The 22,449-nt window shown below is 46.1% G+C and overlaps 1 protein-coding gene across 1 annotated transcript; it reads right to left on the bottom strand.

Moving 5' to 3' along the window:
• Positions 1-690: 690 nt before the first annotated feature.
• LOC123101455 (uncharacterized) lies at positions 691-6,212 on the bottom strand. The gene is made up of 4 exons (XM_044522904.1): positions 5,817-6,212; positions 1,609-2,120; positions 1,408-1,528; positions 691-992 (listed from the first exon to the last, which is right to left on the bottom strand). Exons 1-4 carry the CDS (start codon positions 6,190-6,192, stop codon positions 691-693), a joined length of 1,311 nt encoding a protein of 436 aa, XP_044378839.1. The 5' UTR covers positions 6,193-6,212.
• Positions 6,213-22,449: the final 16,237 nt, after the last annotated feature.

Raw genomic sequence — 22,449 nt, 5'->3', positions numbered from 1 at the left:
TTGACAAAAAACTATCACTTTAGGGGTCGTCGTCCCACAGAACTACCACTTTTTAAAAAGTGGTCGAAAACTATCAAAAATTCTTAATTTTGTGACTAAAAACTACCAGTTTCAAGTAATAGACAGTTTAAACGATTTAAACATGTTGACCGTTATTACAGGTGGGACCTACACGTCATTCTTCTTCCTTCTCTCTATCTTTATTTGGCATTTTCACAAATAGCTTCTGTGCATGGGAGGGAAGGAGGCCAAACTCCGGTCACGGGCCCGCCGGGGAGACGCCCCTGCTGCACGCTGTGGTCACCAGCTCCTTGCTGCCCGGCGAGGCGTCCTCCGCATCGTCGTCGTCCTGGTTGCCGTCGAAGGCCGGCTCTCCCTCCCCCGGAATCAGGACCACCGTCGCGGCGAGCCCTTGCTGCCGGAAGCTAGTCCGTCGGGGCTGGCGGCGAGCAGGTTGAGCGGCTCGTCGCCGACCAGATCCGCTGCCTCGCGTCCGCCGCCTCGCCGGAGTTCCCTTCGGTCGCCCCTCATCTCCGCCTCCCGTCGCTGGTGCCTAGCGTCGTCGCCCTCTCGTCTTGGTGCGCGAGACGGCCCATGCCCCTGCGCCTGGAGAGCTATCGCGTGTGGGCACTGGGCGGCAGCGGCAAGTCATCGGACTCGCGTCCTTGGCAGCCGGTCCGGGCGCGTCCGCTACAGGCCGGTGGCGCGCCTGCTTCTTGGGGGCCTTGGGCATGTCCGTGACAGAGGCGGGAGCAGGCGTCGGACCCCGGGAGTCCGCCAGCGGCGAGACGGGGGGACGGGTCCGGCGGCGAGACGGGGGACAGGTCCGGCGGCGTCGATCTGCAGCGCGGGTGGGGGTGGGAGGTGGGAGGCGACGGCTGCGGGTGGGCCAGTCTTCCCTGGCATTGACTTTTCAGCCACATTAGCCCTGACGGGTGGGCCAGTTTTGTCAGTTTTATGTTTAAATCGTCTAAAACGATCATCAAGTGAAACTGGTAGTTTTTAGAAACAAATTAAGAAATTTTCGGTAGTCTCCGGTCAAATTTTTTAAAGTGGTAGTTCTGTGGGACAAAAACCTCTAAAGTGGTAGTTTTTTTGTCAAACACTCAGTACTCTATAACCAAAAGAAATGTTGCTGAAGTGGTGTTGCCTTACCGAAATTTGAACAACTTTTAAGTGGTGTTGCTGAAGGCGTCATGCGTTGCCGAAATAACAAGTTTCAGAACAGCATTTGTTCTTCGTCTAGTCGATACACTGCAGCAGTAGAGGGTTGAGCACAACAACGGGGGAAGCGCCACAACCGTCACAACAACTGCCACTCACGCGGATCGTATTTCGGGTTAGGCCTGGTCTTTCTCCTGGGCCGTGCCATCCTCGTGTTTGGGCTGCGAGACGGGCCTCCAGCACTCGAGCTGGCGTCACTCCCGCCAGAAGCAGAGCCCGCCCTTGCTGCCTCTGCTTCAAGGAGCGGCTGCGTGTGCGTCGCCGCAGGCACGCCCCTGACATCGTTGCCGAGGGGTCGCCGATCCTGCAAATGGGAGCAGACTGTTGAGTATATAAACGATGCGAAATTGCTCGCGAAGCTTGCATTATTAAGGCCTTGCTTACCATTGGGCGTCCGCCGCCACCGTAAAACGCCAAAATCACCAAACACAGAAATACCTGCAGAATGACGGTGAGAAAGGCTGCGGCGACGGAGTACCGGAAGATGTCAGCCGCCGTGTCCTCCCTTATCACGAGCGCCAACACCACTTCCTTCTTTCGAGGTAAAAATCTTGCACTCGTGTAGACCTTTTCTAGACATCCCTGGACGACAAAAATCATCGCGCCCGCCACAGTTATCTCATAGAACTTTTCGCTAATGATTAACCATGCCTTCTCGGCTGCAGAGAACCCGTAGAGGCCCTCTTTTGAAGCAACAACAGCGGCAAGCATGTATACGAAATCGAAGAAATTGGTGAGATAGTGGGACAGGTCGTCGTCCAGCTCAAGAACTTCCAAAAGTACCGATATGAAGATGGTCATGCCCAGCCCCGTGAACAACTGAATGCCCAAACTCTTCCATTCCCTCCATGACGATAAAGAAGGGTGTTGTCCTTCTGAAGTAGTAGTCCTATTATCTACAACATTGTCCAAGCAGACTCTCATAAATAAAATGCAACATTGTCCAAGCAGATTCTCATTAATAAAATGCAACATTATCCGTGTGCGGAAATTATTTCATAAGCGTTCACCTACAAATACTAAATTGACACATGCATTCGCTGGAACTAGTTTAGAGATGCAACAGAAACTAGCGTAAAGATGAGCTCGAAAGCAGTGCAAAAATGTAGCAATAACTATTGTGAAGTCCAGTAGACCCCAAAGGTGCAATAGAACCTAGAGACTAATGTAAAAATACAGTAGAAAATTGTATAAAGATGTAACATCAACTAGTGCAAAGATGCACCCGAAACTAGTGTAAAGATGAAGTGCAAAGTAATGCCAAAATATGGTGAAAACTAGTTGAAAACACAGTAGGAAACAAATAAGGGACAATTTCATTTTCCCCCTTATTTTTGTCCCGACCTCATCTTTACCCTTAATAAAAAACAGTGCTCAACTATATCCCTTTTCCGTTTAGTGCTCTTATAAAAATACCCTTCCGTGCCGTTTCTGTTAGGTCAAAGGAGTGAGCTGTTAAGTGCACATTTGTAACCCTCATTGCCGATGTCACATACAGGTAGGACCCACCCAAAGAAAAGAAAAAAGAAAAGACTATCTCCCATCTCTACCACTTACACATGGGCCCCACCCCAAAGAAAATAAATAAAATAAAAAAATCAATCGAGTCCCTATAATTTAAAAAAAAAGGTCCCTACGGCCATGGCGGCGCCGGTTGTGGTGGTGGCCGGCGTGCTGTTGCTTGTGGCCGCCGCTACCTGCTATCGCTTGTTGCGCTATCGTGCTGCTGCTTGTGCTGCCCGCCGCCGCTGCCGCTGCTCCTTGCGCCGCCGCGCTGCCCTGCTGCTGCTCGGTGAAAGGGGCTTCTCGGCGGGCTGCCTACAGGTGGGAAAGGCAGGGCTATGGGCGGGCGGGATGACTGCTGTGGGCGGACTGTCGGAGAACTCGCCGGAGATGAAGAGGAGAGAGAGAGAGCGAGTTCATTTTTTATTTTCTTTGGGGTGGGGCCCATGTGTAATTGGTAGAGATGGGAGATAGTTTTTTCTTTATTCTTTTCTTTGGGTGGGTCCCATTTGTATGTGACATAGGCAGCGAGGGGTACAAATGTCATATAACAGCCCACTGACGATCAAAGGCCTTTGATCGGACGAAAATGGCACAGAAGGGTATTTTCATAAGGGCACCAAATGGAAGAGGGGTATAGTTGATCACTGGTTTTTTTATGGGTAAAGATGAGGTCGGGACAAAGTTAGAGGAAAAAATGTAAATGTCCCTACAAATAAACACTAGGAACCAACATAACAGGCAAAAAAACATACATTTTTCGACAAAGGATGATTTTTTTATTCAAAATGAAGCATCAAAAGGATACAAACACAAATAGCATACAACCGACCTCTACATAGCTAGGATGTACACAGTGAAAACTAGCACACATAACTTTGAAAGCACACCAGATTTTTTTGTAAAAATGCAGTAAATACAATAAAAACTACTGTATAAGGGAGAAGCAAACTTGAAAACTAATAAAATCATCATCTTGTTTTGAGTACTCATCGAAAGAAAGACGAACATGAAAATCTATTTTGATTTGGATACAATGATTAATTTTTCGCGAATACGCAAAGTTTGTGTATCATTTCATTGATATAAGGAAGAAGAAAGAGTATAATAAATGCTACAACACATGACATGAACGCAAGAAGGCATAATCATGGTGTCCGGAGCAGAGAGAGACGGGGTGCTTAGCCCAAACAGGGTGAAGGGCGCAACTAAACCTACCAAACCTAGAATTAGAGGAGAAGACCAAATCAGTAAGACGTCGAACATCTTCAATTCCAACACCGGGACACCACGAGCTAGCAAGATAGCGCCTTCAAGAAAGGGAACGATGTCATGACGTCGTCACCATCCGATCCGGAAAACCGGATCTAGGGTTTCCCCTAATACTCGAAGAGGTGCACGGACAAAGGCCATGGCAGCGCCTCCAAGAAGGGAAACGACACCCATGGGTGTCGCCGCTGCCAGCATGGGCAAGCCGAGCAAGGATTTCGCCTGGCCTAGTCCGAGAAATCCCAAAGTCACCAGATCAGGATCCAAAGCTGCCGGAGACAACCTGCTTGTCGACCGCTACCTCAGATGGGGGTGGGGCTGCACATGTCAACGACGACCGATATAATGATTAAAGTAGTGGTGTTCTGAAATTTCAGAACCTATATTTAGATGAAAGGCATAAGCCTGACTTTAAATTAATAAATCCCATAACAAGAAGTACAATGAGTTGATGGAAGAACTTATAAGCACCATGAACAACAAGCAAGTGGGAAAAGTGAAAATAAGAGAGGGTACAACTTGATGTTGATGATGCCCTCCATCATGAACGAATCTCTAGAGTGTAAGCAAAAGCAAGATCTTGAGGTTAATACACAACCAGCAGGGTGAAACACATCCATATTTGCTCCGCGAGAGGTGAATCGATGTTGTACCAGCCTGTTCCACATCTGAAGGAGACCCCTGCCGCTCACCTTTGTTCACCCTAGAGTCGGGATGGGTACCGATCCCGGACCACCATGGGAGATTCGTAGCCTAACCACCCCACTATGCCGAGCTCTCCACCCACGAAGAGAAATAGTTGCTAAGGATGAGGACCTCGAAGAAGAAGGCACAATGGATATGAGTTGCCACATCCACTGCTACGAGAGATATTCGAGTGTGCATAGATCGACACCATGTTCATACCACCGTAGCCATGTTGCTACAGCTGGGGGTGGGGGAGGCTATCCCCTCCTCGCCTAGATTTTACGGCACTGGCCCGCCGACGAGCAAGACCATACAAACCGAGCATGAACGACCAGAAGGAGTTGCAATTGAGCCGGAAACATGACGACATGCAAGACACCTTGATGGCAACACCGCCACCAAGTGTCCATCAACCACACCACCTTGATTCGTAGACCCCTCTCTCCCAAAACAAGGCCTCCAAGAAGGTTACAACGCATGTTGTTGTCCACTCCATAACAGATAAAGGCTTTCATCCATTTGTTATAACGCATGCCGAGCTCGCCGCCCAGATGAGGGAGGGGTAGGTACCTCGATGGCGCCTACAAGGAGGGAGACGACACCCCAGGAGTTGTCAAGATTGTTGCTGGCAACGCTAACCAAAGATTTCCCTTGGATTTAGTCACCCATCCAGCACCCCAACCAGCAACAGACCCCCGCGATCAAATGCCCCCCTATGGATCATACTCGGCAGGTTGGCGCTTGAAAGGTACGAGGGCGAGGACCTTAAGATAATGACCGAGGGGGAGGTGGAACACCCGCGCACCCCGCTCTATCCTTGATGGCCACACGTGACACAGCTTCCCGAGTGGCCTCCTCTCCACCAGTGGTGAAGACGTCTGCCTAGCTAAGGTTTCATCGCCACCCGAGCGGAGCGGCACGGAGGCCGAGCGAAGCGTCTTCGGTTAGGTACCATGTCAAAACCTACTTTTAAATGATTGACGTCATCTGATTTGAAGGCTATTTTTTTTTGCAGCGAACGAAACCCAGTAAGGTTGTGAACACACAAATGTCGAAATGCACCAAAAAAGATATTTTACCCAAATCCTAAAAAAATTGCATGAACCTAAAAGGGATAAAATAGATAAAAATACCTGAAAGATCGCAGTTACATGTACATGAGAAGGAAAGGAGGGCCACGGTTGTTGATAACCCGAAGAAGATTTCCCCTACGATTTCGATGAGTTGGCGCGAGGACGAGACCTCCGTCCCCTCGTCCACATGAGTCACAACCACGGCTCCCGCGGCCATGGTGGTCGAGTTGTCGGCCATTTCGAAGAAGAGCCCCATGGAATCAAGATTGAGGTGCAGGCTTGCTAGATTCACCCACACGACCGTCAGAGCCAGGTCGAGCAGAAACACCCCGACGATGACGGGGAGCAGGCGTCTCCAGTTACTGCTCCAGACGACGAACGCCTTGCCGACGACTTTGAGGGCCTCGACAAATGCGTTGGGTTTCAAGTTTTCCATGCGCGCGCACTTGTTGGTCGATTCGGTCGATCTCGCGGCCGGGAGCGCGGTGTGTGCTGCCCGCGTGAGTATGCGCGCGCGCCGGTGGGGCGGTCGCCGGACTGGACGAGGGTGCTCCTATATACTAGTACTAGCTCTAATGGAAATGAGAGGAACGGACCAACATAGTGAATGAAACGACCTGGCCGGTCTCACCGGCTCTGTTTGTTAATTAGTTTCCTCTTCCGTCAGCGCCCGGCGGCCTAGTCGAACCAACTCCGTCGAAGGATCCTTTCTTGTCGCATAACCGCATTTCATTCTCGTAAGTCGTAAGCGTAAGCACGCGGGGTTCGGCGTGACACTGATAGCATAAGTACCGCGAAGCATCCATAGGAAATGCCTGCACGACCAGCAAACCTTCTGATCTTTTTAGTCAACCGGTGTTACTCTATTCATTTTTATTAGGACAGTAAAACTGGGTGACCTACAGGCCTTCTTAGCGTTATCCGTCCAATCTACTCCCTCCATCTCATCTCACAATATAAAAGAGCGCGAGACAGAGGAAGTACAAACTAACTGGTCTATCATCCAGTACGAGAAGGGTTGGGCGAGCTTTGTTGCGTCGTTGGGTTTTTAAAAAAAATACTCACTCTATTTTTTAAATGAAATATGTATTTGGTAACCATGTACCCGATTGCAAAACTGCCACACGGTTCCTTCAGCGTTCGATCCGCATCGGCACTTTTTTCTTCGTCCGGTGAAGCTCGTTCGCATCCTCGTCCCGCAGGACGGGGTCGTCCCCGCACCTGAGAAAAGCGTGGCCCTTCCTCAACCTTCCGACCTTACCTCACATACCTCGCGCCGCCGCCGCACTACCTCACGTGCGCCGCCGGCTCTCTATCGGCCACCATCGTCACACCACCGCACACCGCCACCGCCTGCCTCGCGCCGCCCTTCCCAGGCTTCGCCGACCCCCGCACCAGCATCGCTTGCTCCTAGGAAGTGGATGCCCAGGGGCTGACGCCGTCGGCAGAGCTTCCAGCCCCGTTCCACCCGGTTCCTCAACTCCGGCGACTGCGCAGGCGTGCACATCCTCCACTCTTCACCAACGCAGCCTGCCCAAGTGCTTCTCCGCCGAGGACTCCCATCGCCGCCCTCTCTTGTTCTCCAACGTGCACTGACGGTCATGCTCTTCTGCTATGCGCCTCACTCACTTCTTCCTTGGCGCCTGGACGCTCCCGAACATAGTCGCCATCCCGTGCTCCGCCACCTTCCCAACCTCAGGGAGCTCGGCCTCTGCATCGTCGCCCTGGATTTTCCCCTGTGTTTAACATGTTAATTGAGAGAGGGTTGAGCTCATCCTATGAACTGAAACATGCTTCTTCTCGGCTGACATGTTTGAGCTCGACCTGTCTCAATCTCCGGGAGGATGTTTTCATATCACAACACGCACATACGTGTACTACTAGTTTGGCAGCCTAGTTGTAGGTCACACCAACTAAATTTGGTCGCTCGATCTGCATTCACTCCGGTCCATCAGGTGGTTCGTTCCAACACTACACACACCTGCTACTGGATTGTTTTTTGGACATGTCAACTGGGAGACATCAACCAGGGTCTGCCCCTCATCGGCAGAGAAGAAGAGCACTGCTGGCTTGTATAGTAGGTTGCAGTTTTAGAAGGAAAATCGGGATAAAAGTTCAAGTGCCGCTGACAGACGCACGTTGATGTGAACGTCCTCGTCAACCGAGGCAGGCTGCTGCTCTATATCCATCACCATCTCTCTTTCTCTCTCTCTCTCTCATGTGAATTTTGGACATTGCCTACTTGTGCACTTCACCGTTGATGCAAAAAAGCTACTACCCCGCTTAGAACTGCTTTTTTTTTCTTGCATCAGAATCTCAACATTCTTCTAAACCTCATTTGAACCTATCTCCCATGAAGCAGGTACTCAAGCTGGGACACTCCGGCACGTCTTGATGTTTCATGTAGGCCTACATTTGTTTTAGATTATGGATTTTTTTGCTACTGCCGACAGAGAACAAGAACGCAGCGACATTTTATTTTGAACTTCCATCTCTTTTGTTGCACATTGTTTAGGATATTGCTAGTTATAAAGCATTTTTTTCTCTGAACTATTTATCTCAGTAAATCTCATGTTAATAACACGGTAATATATACACGAAAACCTGATAACTTACATACAAACATAGTGATAGTTTGAGCTAGAATTTTTTTGTTTAAAACATACTCCCGATAACGTTTGTGTAAATAACATGGTAATACATCCACAATAGAGTTGATAACCCACGTATAAATATCACTGTAACTTTTTTGATTCGGGAGAAAAGTTGTTGGAAAACATACACCCCATTAACTTCTGTGCAAATAGCATGGTAATATGCACACAACTGAAGTGATAATTTATGTACAAACACCACGATAACTTTTTAACCCCGAAGAAAGAAGTTGTTGAAAAACATACCCTCTGGTAATTTCAGTGCAAATAGCATGGTAATGTGCAGACAACAAACGTGATGACTTATGTACAAACACCGCGGTAACTTTTCGTCTCCGGAGAAACAAGTTTGTTAAAACATACCTCCGGTAACTTCAGTGTAAGTAGCATGATAATATATGAACCGTAGACCTAATAATAACTTACATACACACCTCGGTAACTTTGATCAGGGGAAAGAGTTGTTCAAAAACATACCCTAGATAAATTGTAAATAACATGGTAATATACAAACTGCGTATTTGATAACCTGGATGTAAGTACCTCGGTAACATTGACCAAATAAGGAAAAAGTTTGACTAGGTGAAAAATTATTGAGAAAATAATCCCCGTTAATTCTATGTACATATAACGGTAATTCACGCACCGCAAACTTGATAAGTTATGTACAAACACTGTGTTAACTTTTGACTCGGAGAGAAAGATGTTGAAACATACAACGATAAATTGTGTATAAATAACACAGTAATATACATACCACGATCGTGATAATATTCATACAAACACCACGGTAATTTTTGACCCAGGAAAAAGTTGATAAAAACATATCCCTGATAACCTTTGTATAAATAGTATGATAGTTTACTCATGCAGATCTGATAACTTGTGTATGAACATCATGATAACTTTCTAATCTGGGGTTGAAAAAATTGTTGAAAACGTAGACACAATACCTTCTATGTATCTAGCATGATGACTTACACACCGCAAGGTAACTTCGGTACGAAACACCATAGTAAATTTGCCCAGGTGATTTTTTTATGAACACGCGATAACTTCTGCCTAAATAATGTGATAATTTACTCACCGCAGATTTGAGTACTTACGTACAAACACCATGGTAACAATGACTGGAGGGGGGGGGGGGCATTGTTCCAAAACCCGTAGAAATGAGGCTGCCGGTTTGGATTTTCAGTTACTAATCACTGCTTGTTTTGTTTATTCTCGTCACAGGAAGATACAATTAGTATGTAAGCTGTATGTAATCAGTTAAGTGGGCTAGCACAACTGGATGTTGCAGCTTAGTTTCGTGTGGGAGGGTTTGGGTTCGGTTCCCCTTCAATGCCTTTCTTTTTGCCTATTTTAAACTACAAACCTGAAAAAACACGGAAATCTGGCAGGTGGGATCGAAGGGAGAAGAGTGGTGTGGCACTTTTAGCAATCTGGCACACGTGTGTCAAATATCATTGTCCTTTTTTAAAATGGTGTATTACTTTTTTGGAATGTCAAACCTGTTAAGTTTGTTCAAATTTGTAAATAAATATATCAAATCAGTATGATTAGATTCATCATGAAATGAAATTCCATATTCCTTTTGTTTAATATTATGGATCTCGATATATTTTTCTTTGAAAATTGGTCAAAGTTGAATTTTTTTTGACTTTTCAAACTTTGACGTTAATTGAAGAACTTGATCAAAGTTTTAAAAAGTTATCTAAATTGAAGATCTTAATTAATTGTGAGGCCTAAAAAATTTGGAAGCATAGTATATAGTATAAAAGAATTGAAAGAAAGAGCTTTGAGAAATTGTTGACTCGGTCAAAATTGGATGACCAAATTTCAATTAGAGACCTCAATTGAATGCATGCTCTTTAAAATTAGGGAGCTTAGTGTTATAGAGGATGGCGATCACAATGCACACACGCCAATTTCACTGCACGTGCCAAATGGGCCTCACCGAAATCCCTAATTAAGTGGTGCGCTGTATGTGCGCCACTTGTCGCAATCTCGGAATTTTTTCTTTTTCGTAAATGCGTTTATTCTAAATGTTTTATCTCTTAAACCACGTGTCCAAATCGTGAACCATTTTTATTGTTGAATTTCTCGCGTCGAGTTCTTCGAAACTAGATATTGTATTAATAGGTTTCGGTGGTTTTTCTCAAGAAAGAGTAGGAAAATACCCAAAAAAAGAATTCGGAGTCACAATTTTTCCCCACTTTTTTTTCTTTTTCTGAGAGGCACACATCTCGTGAAAAAACGTGTTTTTTTCATTCCTGAGAGGCACAGCTCGGGGATGCAAAAGTTGTTCCTCCACGAGAAGCAAATCTGACTTTTGTGCAAAAAACATATTTTGTGCATCTCGAGAAGCATATCTGTGGCACGTTTTTTTCCTTCTTCAAGAGGTGTGCCTTGCAAAGCAAACATGTGCCTTCATGAAAACCAAATCTGTGCTTTTCACGAAAGAAAAAAAACACATTTTTCCTTCTTCGAGAGGCACAACTCCGCCTCGCAAAGAAAACGTGTGCCTTCACGAAAAGCAAATATTTGCCTCTCACAAAAGGAAAAAAAAATATGTTTTTCTTTTCTTTTTCGAGAAGCACAGTTTTAGCTCTTGTGGAAGCAAACTTGTGCCTCCATGAGAAGCGAATTTGTGCCTCTCACGGAAGGGAAAACAACAAGTTTTTTTTTCCTTTTTAAGAGGCACAGTTTTGCCTCTTGTGAAAGCAAACATATGTCTTTACGAGAAGCAAATATGTACATCTCGCAGAATAAAAAAAATATGTTTTTTCGTGCATTTTAATTTGTTTAAAACGTAGGGTGGATCAGGCAAAAACCAAAAAGCCAGAAAAACTGAAAAAGCTCATCTAAAACTCGAAAGTGCGTACAGAAAAATAAAACAAATAAAACCTCAAGAAAGCGTCCAGAACGCGGCACGTAGCGGCTGAAGGGCTCCCGCAAGGGCTACCCCTCTATTAGTTGCTCTCTCCGCAAACCTATCTGGGCCAACTCTAGTTCACCTAGGTTCCCATTCACAGGATTGGAAACAGACGACCAGATTGGCATTCTGGTCATTAACCTCTCCACGCGACGACACCTCTTCCCTCCTCGCGTAGCAGCGCATCAGGGGACGAAGCGTGCTAGGGCCCTCCATGCATCGTCGTGGTCGCTCGACGACTGAGCAATGCTACTTGTGAGTGATACGTCTGCAAGGTATCTATAATTTTTTTAATTATTTCATGTTATTATATTATCAATCTTGAATGTTTTACATGTATTTACAAGCAATTATATATCTTTTTTGAAACTAATCTATTAACTTAGTGTCCAGTGTTAGCTGCTGTTTTTTTGTCAATTTTTTGTTTTTCAGAATATCAGTACCAAATAAATCCAAATGCCACAAAACTTTTTAAAGATTTTTTATAGACAAAAGAGATACTAGAAGCTTATTTTCGGCAGCACCCACGCACGATTAGTGTGCCGGACCAAGCGAGAGTTACGGTGTAGTAAACGGGCCGCAGTTTTGCCTTGAAGACCCAACACGGGTACCTTTACACCTCCAGCCCACTCTGTCCAATCTCTTGTACCGCCAACACTGACACACTCGTGTCGTCAAAATGTCTGAAAAAAAAATCTTTTCTCATCAAAATTAGCACACAAAAAAATCTTTTCTCATCAAAAACCCCTAAAAAAACTTGTCTTATCAAAAAGAAAAAAAATCAACACTAACACACTGCACTGTTTCCTCAAAAAAAGAAAGAAAAAAGACACACTACACCGTGCCGTTCAACTGTCTCCACTGGCCAAGCCCAAGGCGGCGTGACGGCGGCGACGGCGAGCCAGCGAGCAAACCCCATCAAACATTCTATTTAGGAGTGTCACCACTAGTCATACCACATAGCCCCACATGTACTCTTCGTTGGCATGTCACAATGACAGCGCACATCTTCCGCGGGTAAAGAATGCTTGGCCGATCTTCATAAAAACATTCTAATCTTGTTGGATACTTGTGTTTTTCATAAAGATTTCCAAGATGCTTCCTCCTGTCCCACAAATTAGACAATCTGGCATTCCTTTTTAGCCAGACTTCTCTTCGCAATTTGGTTGCTATCATCATTTTATACGCTATACTTCTTAAAAATTTCACACCCAACAATCGCTAATATTTCTTGTACACTGTGATATACTCATTATGACCAAAACATCCATGAGAATAAAATACCTCCTCAACCCGTGCTCTAATCCATGTGGCAGACGTGGGCTCAATCAACTTAGAAACAAAACGAGGCCGGTTTGGAGCAATACATCCATAGAGGTAATAACATCAGTGGTGCTTAAACTTGCCATGGATGTTCACTTTGATGCCTAAACTTAAAAAATACAATGAACTGGTTCTAAAACTTGGCAGTATGATTCAAATACAGTTCATATCATGTACAGATACGTATGTGTGGCTGAATAGACATGTCAGCATGGGAGGGGTCCACCTGATGTGTAGGAAAAGATAGACTTACAAGATGACCGTGTGGCTGAATAGACATGTCAGCATGGGAGGGGTCCACCTGATGTGTAGGAAAAGATAGACTTACAAGATGACCGTCTGGTCCCACCTGACAGTGCACAAAAAAAAACATGGTGCGTGACTCGAACTGGAGACCTCGAGCAAGACAAGACTTATGCTAACCACGTTGTCCAGAAATATTACTGTCCTCTTTGCATCAATACACTTTATCAGCACTAATACACCTGTGCAGTTAAATGGGCTGGACGCAGTGCGGCCCATTTTTCTCATGTTAGTTGGTTTTCCTTTTTTTTAGAAATTATAAAAACATGGAAACTACAATAAAAATAATAAATAAATGTTAGTTTTAAATATTCACCAAATTAAATATTACTTAAGAATTTTTATAATCTTTGAATATTTTTAAAGCATTCACATATTTAATAAAATAATTTCAATATTTTAAAAATGTTAAATTAATTTTAACAATCTTCATATTTTCCAATAATATTCACGTGGTCCTTCTTTAGAATGTTAGGATTTTTTATGTGGCGCTTCCACATATGAGTTTTCTTATTTTTTTGGAATTTGTAAAATATATTTAAATTACTTTAATAGTACTAAAAATAAATTTGAATGTTCTTGTCCTATAAATAATATGCAGACAAAAATAGCTTACTTCTAAAAATGTTAATGTAATTTTCACAAATATTTACATGCATTTTAATTATAAAAATGTATGTATACTTTGAAACTATTCACTCGAGGATCTATGACCCTGGGGGCACACTAGGACATTATTTTTTCCCTCAATATCTTTAAATTTATTTTTATTTGAAAATATATCTTTTGACAAACACATAAACTTTATTAAAATATGAGAACATGTTTTAAAACTAGAAATACATGTCCTCAAAGCATGGACACTTTATATACTACTTGAATATTTGTGTAATTTCTAATAAAAAGAAAATAACACATGGAAAATGGGCGTGAGAGCAGCCCATTTAAGTCCACGACTCATGCTGGTTGATAAAGCATAGGGATGCATATTGTGAACAAGTCATGTGCTGGGTGAAGTGGTTGGCCTAGCCTTTTGACTGCGTGATGTTTCAAGTTCAAATCCTAGCTGCTATTTATTATTGTGATGTTTCAAGTTCAAATCCTAGCCGCTAGTTAATTTTGTTTATTTATTGTTGTGTGCACTGATAGGTAGGACCCGATGGTCATTCAGACATGCACTTCCAAGTTAGTCTGTCCCAGCACTGCAGGTGGGGCCCCCTCCACGGTGGCATGTCTAGTCAACAAATGCATACATATATGTACATGATTTGAACCGTATTTGCACCAGGCTACCAAGTTTTAGAACCAATTCGGTGTATTTTTCAAGTTCAGGCACCAAAGTGAACATCCATGGCAAGTTTAAGCACCACTGGTGTTATTACCTCTACATCCATAGGGTTTCATCATCTCAGGTCTAGGTAGCCGGTTGTGGTTCCAAATTTCTCTCATTAGGCGTTTTTTTAGCAACTCTCATTAGGCGTAAGAGCGTGTTTGGAAATATTAAGGGAAGGGGAATGGGAGTTTAGAGTAGGGAGTTGGGCCGAGATTAGACATGGGATAAGTCGTTTTATTCCCAATCCTCTGTTTGGTGCGTGATAGGAGTTATGTCTGAGAATTTGAGAAGAAATTATACTTCCTTGTTTGGTTCATGGGAATTGACATTGGACTAGACATGGGAAGTTAGGATGAACGATTAAGATTGACTCACTTAAACAATTCCCTTCCAACTCCCATCCCCTCCCCTGTTAATAAAACGGTGGGAGCTGGAGTCTCAAGTCCCATGCCTCTTCTCTTGTGAATTCTCAATCCTCCAACCAAACAATAGATTTGAAATCTCATGCCCCTTCAATTCTCATTCCTTGGCTCTAATTACCCCCAACCAAACACGTTGTAAGTGGTTGTGTCTCACTGCGGACGAGACACAATCAGTCCTACAAGGGTCAGCTATTTTTTTTTTGAGAAATACAAGGGTTAGCTTATTTTCGGCAGCACCCACGCACGATTAGTGGGCTGGACCAAGCGAGAGTTACGGCATGCATATAAATGGGTATAAAACGGGCCGCAGTTTTGCCTTGAAGACCCAACACGGGTACCTTTACACCTCCAGCCCACTCTGTCCAATCTTGTTCCTCCAACACTGACACACTTGTCTCGTCAAAAAGGAAAAAAAACACTGACACACCGCGCCGTTCAACTGTCTACACTGGCCAAGCCCATCACCACCAGACCACCTCCCACGCCACGCGCACCAGGGCTGAATTGGACAGGATGGAGCGGTTGCCGGCCGCTCGATTTTCTCTCTATTTTGAGTTTCGAAATTGGGAGTTTGAACCATCGGATTCGTTTTTTTTCGAATACACACGAGTGTGCGTATCATATATTATAGAAGGAAAGGATAGAGACCCTCCACACATGAAAGATACAATGTTATTTACAGGTAGCCCTCGGCCACCCCACCCGACTAGCTAATTAGCGGACTACTCGTTACTCTCCCACAATGCAAGGCCCAACATAAACCTCTCAACTTCCCCTTGTAGTAGTCCTGCCTGCTTCCATGCCCTTGCTTCGACAACGATGTTCTTGAGCACCTTTTGTGTGGATGGCGCCTCATCCACAGCTCCCATAGGGCCAAGATAGATATTGTCCTAGCCAATTTCTGGTGTTGCCCAATATCTTCCTGCCTGATGCACCACTCCGGAAGTGACTCCGTTGCCGTTGGAGCCCTGTCTGGTTGTCCCAAGGCCAGACACACCTTGCTCCAAACCTCCCGAGCGAAGACACATCCGATCATGATGTGTGTGATGGTCTCTTCGTGCTGGCCACAGAATGGACACGGGCTTTGGTGGGGGAGGCCCCTCCTAGCAAGGCGGTCAGAGGTCCAGCATCTATTCTTCATGGCCAGCCAAATGAAAAACCGACGTTGCAAGGGCGCCCGTGACACCCATGTGAACTCCGCCGTTGGTGCAATCTCAAGTCCCGCAAACTTGGCCGCGTATGCTGATCGCGCCGAGAACATGCCATCCTTCTCCCACGCCCAAAGAATCTTGTCTGGCGCATCCTCCCGGAGGGCCACACCCTCCACTCGCTGCCATAGTCCCAGGAACTGCCTGAGCATGTCGGCCGTAAGCTCAGGCTCGATGTCCTCTGCCCATGAATGATTAGTGAGCGCTTCTGCTACTGTCCGTGAGGATCTCACTTGTCTCGATACCTTGGAGTAGAGCATGGGTGCCAGGTCTTGGATTCGGAAGCCGTCGACCCACTTGTCCTCCCAAAAGCGTGTGTCCTGCCCATGCCCCACTGTAGCTGTTGTCGCCGCGCGAAAGAGTGCTCTGGACTCCGCTGGGATTGCGATTTGGAAATCTGCCCATGGTCTTGTATGATCCGTATGTTGTAGCCACGGCCATCTGGCCATCATCGCGGTGTTCAACCACCTCAGGTTTGGTATGCCGAGACCACCGGCCCACCTAGGGCGGCACACCAAATCCCACGCCACGACGCAATTGCCACCACGCACATCCATCTTACCACACCAGAGAAAACCACGACAAATCTTCATTAGGGCGGTGAGGGTCTTTGGAGGTACGTTCATGGCGAGCATGGCATGAATCGGGATTGCACATAGTACAGAGAGAATGAGGATGAGCCGTCCACTTTTTGGTAGGGTAGCGGCCTTCCAGTTGGGCAGGCGGTTAGCGAACTTCTCCACCAAGTATTGGAACTGTGCCGGAGTGGTCGGAGACGGATGACATCTCGGATCGGTGCCTAGTAGCGGCTCTATATATTTCCAGGGCGGCATGGGGGCACCCGTGTCCCGGGCGAGGTAATCCATCAGCTCTCGCGAGATCTAGGTCTCTCTCTTTCTCCTCTTCCCGGCCGCCGGTGGAGTGTGGACTGAGGGGCGGCGCACAGGAGGAAGAGGGTATGGGGCGCCGTTACCGGGAGGCAAGCGCAGGGCCTACGGAGATGCCGACGCGTTCCCTCGCAAGCGCCGGGCGACGGCGGAGGCGGAGGTGCCGGACTGGACGTCGATCCACCCCGACATCACCAGCCTCATCGCCGAGCGGCTGCTGGCCGAGGACGTGACGGAGTACATGCGGTTCCGCCTCGTGTGCTCCCACTGGCGCACGTCGACGGCCAGCCCGCAGGATGCCACGCTGGCCGACCGCCACTTCCACCCGCGCGGCTGGGTCGCGCTCTGTGACGGCAACGGCGTCCGCCTGGTCGAGGACGCCGCGATCACCTTCTTCCACACTGCCACCAGCAGGATCCGCAGGCTCCCCCTGCCGGGGCTCCGGCGGCACCGGATCGTCGGCTTCACAGACGGCCTCCTAATCGTGCTCGACACCCGCGCCGCCGTCATCCACGTCGTCCACCCCTTCACCCGCGTCGTCGTCGAGCTGCCCCACCTCGCCACCTTCTTCCACTGCATGCTCAGGAAGCAGGAGTCGTTCACCACGGCCATGGACTCGTTCGTCTGGATGAACGCCACCGTGTGCGTCGTGAGCCCCAGCTCCATTGCCGTCGTGATCTGGTTCCTAAACACGCCCCTGGTGATCTGCGCTCAGCCCGGTGACAAGGGCTGGAAGATCATCCACACCGATATCCAGCTCTCCAACACTCTGCCGTTCGACGGCGGGCTCTACGGCGTGACGCGAGTCGGGAGGCAGCTGCTGCAGGTGTATCCAGTTCCTCATGATCCACACGCCAATCCGGTGGTCGCTGAGGTGCCAGAGGAGCTTGGTGACCCTGAGAGCTGCCTCTACTACCTCGTGGAGTCCATGGGAGCCGTGCTTGTCGCCGTCCTGCACAGGGTTGTCCGAGACACTTTCGGCCCCGTGACGAGCACGCTCTTCAGGGTGGATCTCCGCCACCGAGAGCTCGTGTGGGTGACCAGCCTCGGCGACCGGGCGCTATTCATCAGCCGCGACCGGTGCTTGTCCGTCTCGTCCAGGGATTTCCCTTCGATCAGCGGCAACTCTGTCTACTTCGCCAGGCCCGGCGAGGACCCTGTCGAGGTGTACTCACTTTGTGACGGCTCGTTCGAGAGCACGGTGACGGCGAGCCAGTCACGCAACATCAGGAATGGGGTGCTTCCGACCTCGGTGCGGCCTTTTACCCTCGCCGACCATCTGGCCACCTACTGCCGCCACCGCGAGTGGACGAGAGGGCTCATGTTTCACGAGTACTGCTGCATGTGCCCTACTTGGAGCGAGCTGTGGAAGAGGATGGTTGCGCAGGATTCGGAAGTCGTCGTTCCGAGGCTGAGAACAATGGAGCGCGAGCTGAAGAAGCAAGAACTGCCTGACCTTCTCAGCTCTGCTAGAACACTATCTGAACTTCTGAAGCAGTGAGAGCTGTGATTACAGTAGAGTGAGTCATTCGCAATGCCAATGGCGCGTTATGGCATAGCGCACGCACCATTACGGTTGTTGCATTGAGTTGGTGAAGGTGTCATTTATTGAGTTTATGCTGCAGCCAACTCATGCAAAAGTCTGAACTATGGGATAGTATACTTACCCCAACAGTCATATTAGCGTGGCAGTAGTGGGTTCAGCAAAACAATTTTTCTTTTCTTTTTTAGAACAGCAAAACAATTTGGGGAATGGCGGCCATGCCATTCCTTCGCCACAACCGTCACAACTGCCACACACGCGCGAATCCTATTATGAGTTTCTGACTGGCCCCTGGTATTCCTCCTGCGTCGTGCCGTCGTAGTGTTTGGAACGAGGGATCAGGGATGAGCCTCCGCCCTTGCTGCCTCTGCTTCACGGAGCGGCTACGTCGCAGGCACGCCCGTAACATGGTTGCCATCGCCCTGCAAAAAGGAGCACACAAGGGTACACGTAAATAAAACGTGCGAAATTGCTCAACAAGCTTGAGTCACACACGGTTTTTGGCCACTCTGGCCAATTCTGTTTTTCTTTTGAAACGCGGTCTTTTAGGGCCTGGTTCATTAAAACAGGTCGAAGAAACTTGGCGAAAACCGCCTGCAAAAGCAAGGCACACAGGACGACCTGGAAAATAGTAGACAAAACTTACTACAGTTATGGGTCTGAGCTAAATTGCGAGGAGATAAATCATTTTGTTTCATGGATTAAAGATGTTGAGACTTTTAAGATGAATTATCATATCCCTCCTAGTTATTCTCAATACGTGCCACTAGTGCACGTCTTGAACTACGGTAACATCCATCGAGATATTATGGGTAACATTTTTCCTATTGTGTCATCATTGCATTTTTTGCATAGATTCTTTTAAGCTAAACTACATTCTGCTAAGTATGTTATTATGATGTTCTTTGATGGTAACTCCCAACGGATTGTATACCTAGTCTTATGAAAATGAAAGGTGACATGAAGATTGTTGGCTTACGGCCAAGTTGGCCTACGATTCACCGTAGTGCATACATGATTCATCGAAGCAATGACATCCTCACAATCAAAGATCGCAGAGAACTACTTGGAGGCAACATCAAGCGCAACCCACAAATGGGAGACATGTTCATTTGTATTCCCCATAATGGAGAATCAGGGGTTTACCTGTTTTATGCTATTTTACCTTCGAGAGAGAGTAGGAGGTCTTAGGTAGTTATGTGCTACATTGTGCTAGAATGATGAGCTAGTTCTTATATGACTATGATGATGAGTTGTTATCATGATAATGATGATGATGAGTTATGTGCTATGACCTTTGTGCTAGAATGATGAGCTAGTTCCTATATATATAACTATGATGATGAGTTATTATTATTATTATTATTATTATTATTATTATTATTATTATTATTATTATGTATGGGTTCTTATATGAATATGATGATGAGTTATTATGATCATGTTGAGTTGGTTATGTGCTACATTGTGCTAGAATGATGAGCTAGTTCTTATATGACTATGATGATGAGTTGTTATCATGATGATGACGATGAATGATACGTCTCCAACGTATCTATAATTTTTGATTTGTTCCATGCTATTATATATATATATATATATATATATATATTCTATTTTGGATGTTTAATGAGCTTATTTATACACTTTTATATTATTTTTGGGACTAACCTATTAATCGGAGGCCTAGCCCAAACTCCTGTTTTTTTTTCCTATTTCAGTGTTTCGCAGAAAAAGAATATCAAACAGAATGAAACCTTCGGGAGCGTGATTTTTGGAACAAACGTGATCCAGGGGACTTGGAGTGGACGTCAAGCAATCAACGAGGAGGCCACGAGGCAGGGGGCGCGCCTAACCCCTTGGCGCGTCCTCCACCCTCGTTGGCCCCTCGTGGCTCCACCAACCTACTTCTTCCTCCTATATATACCTACGTACCCTGAAAACATCAGAGGGCACCACGAAAACCTAATTCCACCGCTACAACCTTCTGTACCCGTGAGATCCCATCTTGGGGCCTTTTCCGGCGCTCCGCCGGAGGGGGCATTGATCATGGAGGGCTTCTACATCAGCACCATAGCCTCTCCGATGATGTGTGAGTAGTTTACCTCAAACCTTCGGGTCCATAGTTATTAGCTAGATGGCTTCTTCTCTCTCTTTGGATCTCAACACAAAGTTCTCCTCGATTCTCTTGAAGATCTATTTGATGTAATCTTCTTTTGCGGTGTGTTTTTCGAGATCCGATGAATTGTGGGTTTATGATCAAGATTATCTATGAACAATATTTGAATCTTCTCTGAATTCTTTTATGTATGATTGGTTATCTTTGCAAGTCTCTTTGAATTATCAGTTTGGTTTGGCCTACTAGATTGATCTTTCTTGCAATGGGAGAAGTGCTTAGCTTTGGGTTCAATCTTGCGGTGCTCGATCCCAGTGACAGCAGGGGAAACGATACGTATTGTATTGTTGCCATCGAGGATAAAAAGATGGGGGTTATATCATATTGCATGATTTTATCCCTTTACATCATGTCATCTTGCTTAAAGCGTTACTCCGTTCTTATGAACTTAATACTCTAGATGCATGCTGGATAGCGGTCGATGTGTGGAGTAATAGTAGTAGATGCAGGCAGGAGTCAGTCTACTTGTCATGGACGTGATGCTGATAACCCACAAGTATAGGGGATCGCAATAGTTTTCGAGGGTAGAGTATTCAATCCAAATTTATTGATTCGACACAAGGGGAGCCAAAGAACATTCTAAAGTATTAGTAGCTGAGTTGTCAATTCAACCACACCTGAAAACTTAATATCTGCAGCAAAGTATTTAGTAGCAAAGTAATATGATAGTAGTGATAACGGTGATGAAAGGTAACGGTAGCAAAAGTAATATTTTTGGTGTTTTGTATTGTTGATAACAATAGCAACGGAAAAGCAAATAAGCGAAGAACAATATATGGAAAGCTCATAGGCAATGGATCGGTGATAGAGAATTATGCCGGATGCGGTTCATCATGTAACAGTCATAACATAGAGTGACACAGAACTAGCTCCAGTTCATCAATGTAACGTAGGCATGTATTCCGAATATAGTCATACGTGCTTATGGAAAGAACTTACATGACATCTTTTGTCCTACCCTCTCGTGGCAGCGGGGTCCTATTGGAAACTAATGGATATTAAGGCCTCCTTTTAATAGAGTACCGGACCAAAGCATTAACACATAGTGAATACATGAACTCGTCAAACTACGGTCATCACCGGGAGTGGTCCCGACTATTGTCACTTCCGGGTTGCCGGATCATAACACATAGTAGGTGACTATAGACTTGCAAGATAGGATCAAGAACTCTCATATATTGATGAAAACATAATAGGTTCAGATCTGAAATCATGGCACTCGGGCCCTAGTGACAAGCATTAATCATAGCAAAGTCATAGCAACACCAATCTCAGAACATAGTGGATACTAGGGATCAAACCCTAACAAAACTAACTCGATTACATGATAAATCTCATCCAACCCATCACCGTCCAGCAAGCCTACGATGGAATTACTCATGGACGACGGTGAGCATCATGAAATTGGTGATGGAGGATGGTTGATGATGACGATGGCGATGGATTCCCCTCTCCGGAGCCCCGAACGGACTCCAGATCATCCCTCCCGAGAGAGTTTAGGGCTTGGCGGCGGCTCCGTATCATAAAACATGATGAATCCTTCTCTCTGGGTTTTTTCTCCCCGAAAGTGAATATATGGAGTCAGGGTTGAGGTTGGTGGAGCGTCAAGGGGCCCATGAGGCAGGGGGGGCGCGCCCCCACACTCATGGACAGGTGGAGGCCCCCCTGACGTGGATCTTCCTTCCAGTATTTTTTATATATTCCAAAATAATTCTCCGTTGATTTTCAGGTCATTCTGAGAACTTTTATTTCTGCACAAAAATAACACCATGGCAATTCTGCTGAAAATAGCATCAGACCGGGTTAGTTCGATTCAAATCATGCAAGTTAGAGTCCAAAATAAGGGCAAAAGTGTTTGGAAAAGTAGATACGACGAAGACGTATCAACTCCCCCAAGCTTAAACCTTTG

This window comes from Triticum aestivum, chromosome 5A, assembly GCF_018294505.1.
Source record: "Triticum aestivum cultivar Chinese Spring chromosome 5A, IWGSC CS RefSeq v2.1, whole genome shotgun sequence".
Classification (NCBI taxonomy): domain Eukaryota; kingdom Viridiplantae; phylum Streptophyta; class Magnoliopsida; order Poales; family Poaceae; genus Triticum; species Triticum aestivum.
The sequence above is the reverse complement of the archived record's forward strand: the minus strand, read 5'-3'. Positions and strand labels throughout refer to the sequence as shown.

What these genes read in the sequence shown, in the direction of transcription:
- LOC123101455 (XM_044522904.1), bottom strand. Translation starts at nt 6,192, where the DNA reads ATGGAAAACTTGAAACCCAACGCATTTGTCGAGGCCCTCAAAGTCGTC. An exon ending in ATGTAACTGCGATCTTTCAG is followed by an intron (nt 2,121 to 5,816) that starts GTATTTTTATCT and finishes ACAATGTTGTAG; the next exon opens with ATAATAGGACTACTACTTCA. An exon ending in GTGGCGGCGGACGCCCAATG is followed by an intron (nt 1,529 to 1,608) that starts GTAAGCAAGGCC and finishes TCCCATTTGCAG; the next exon opens with GATCGGCGACCCCTCGGCAA.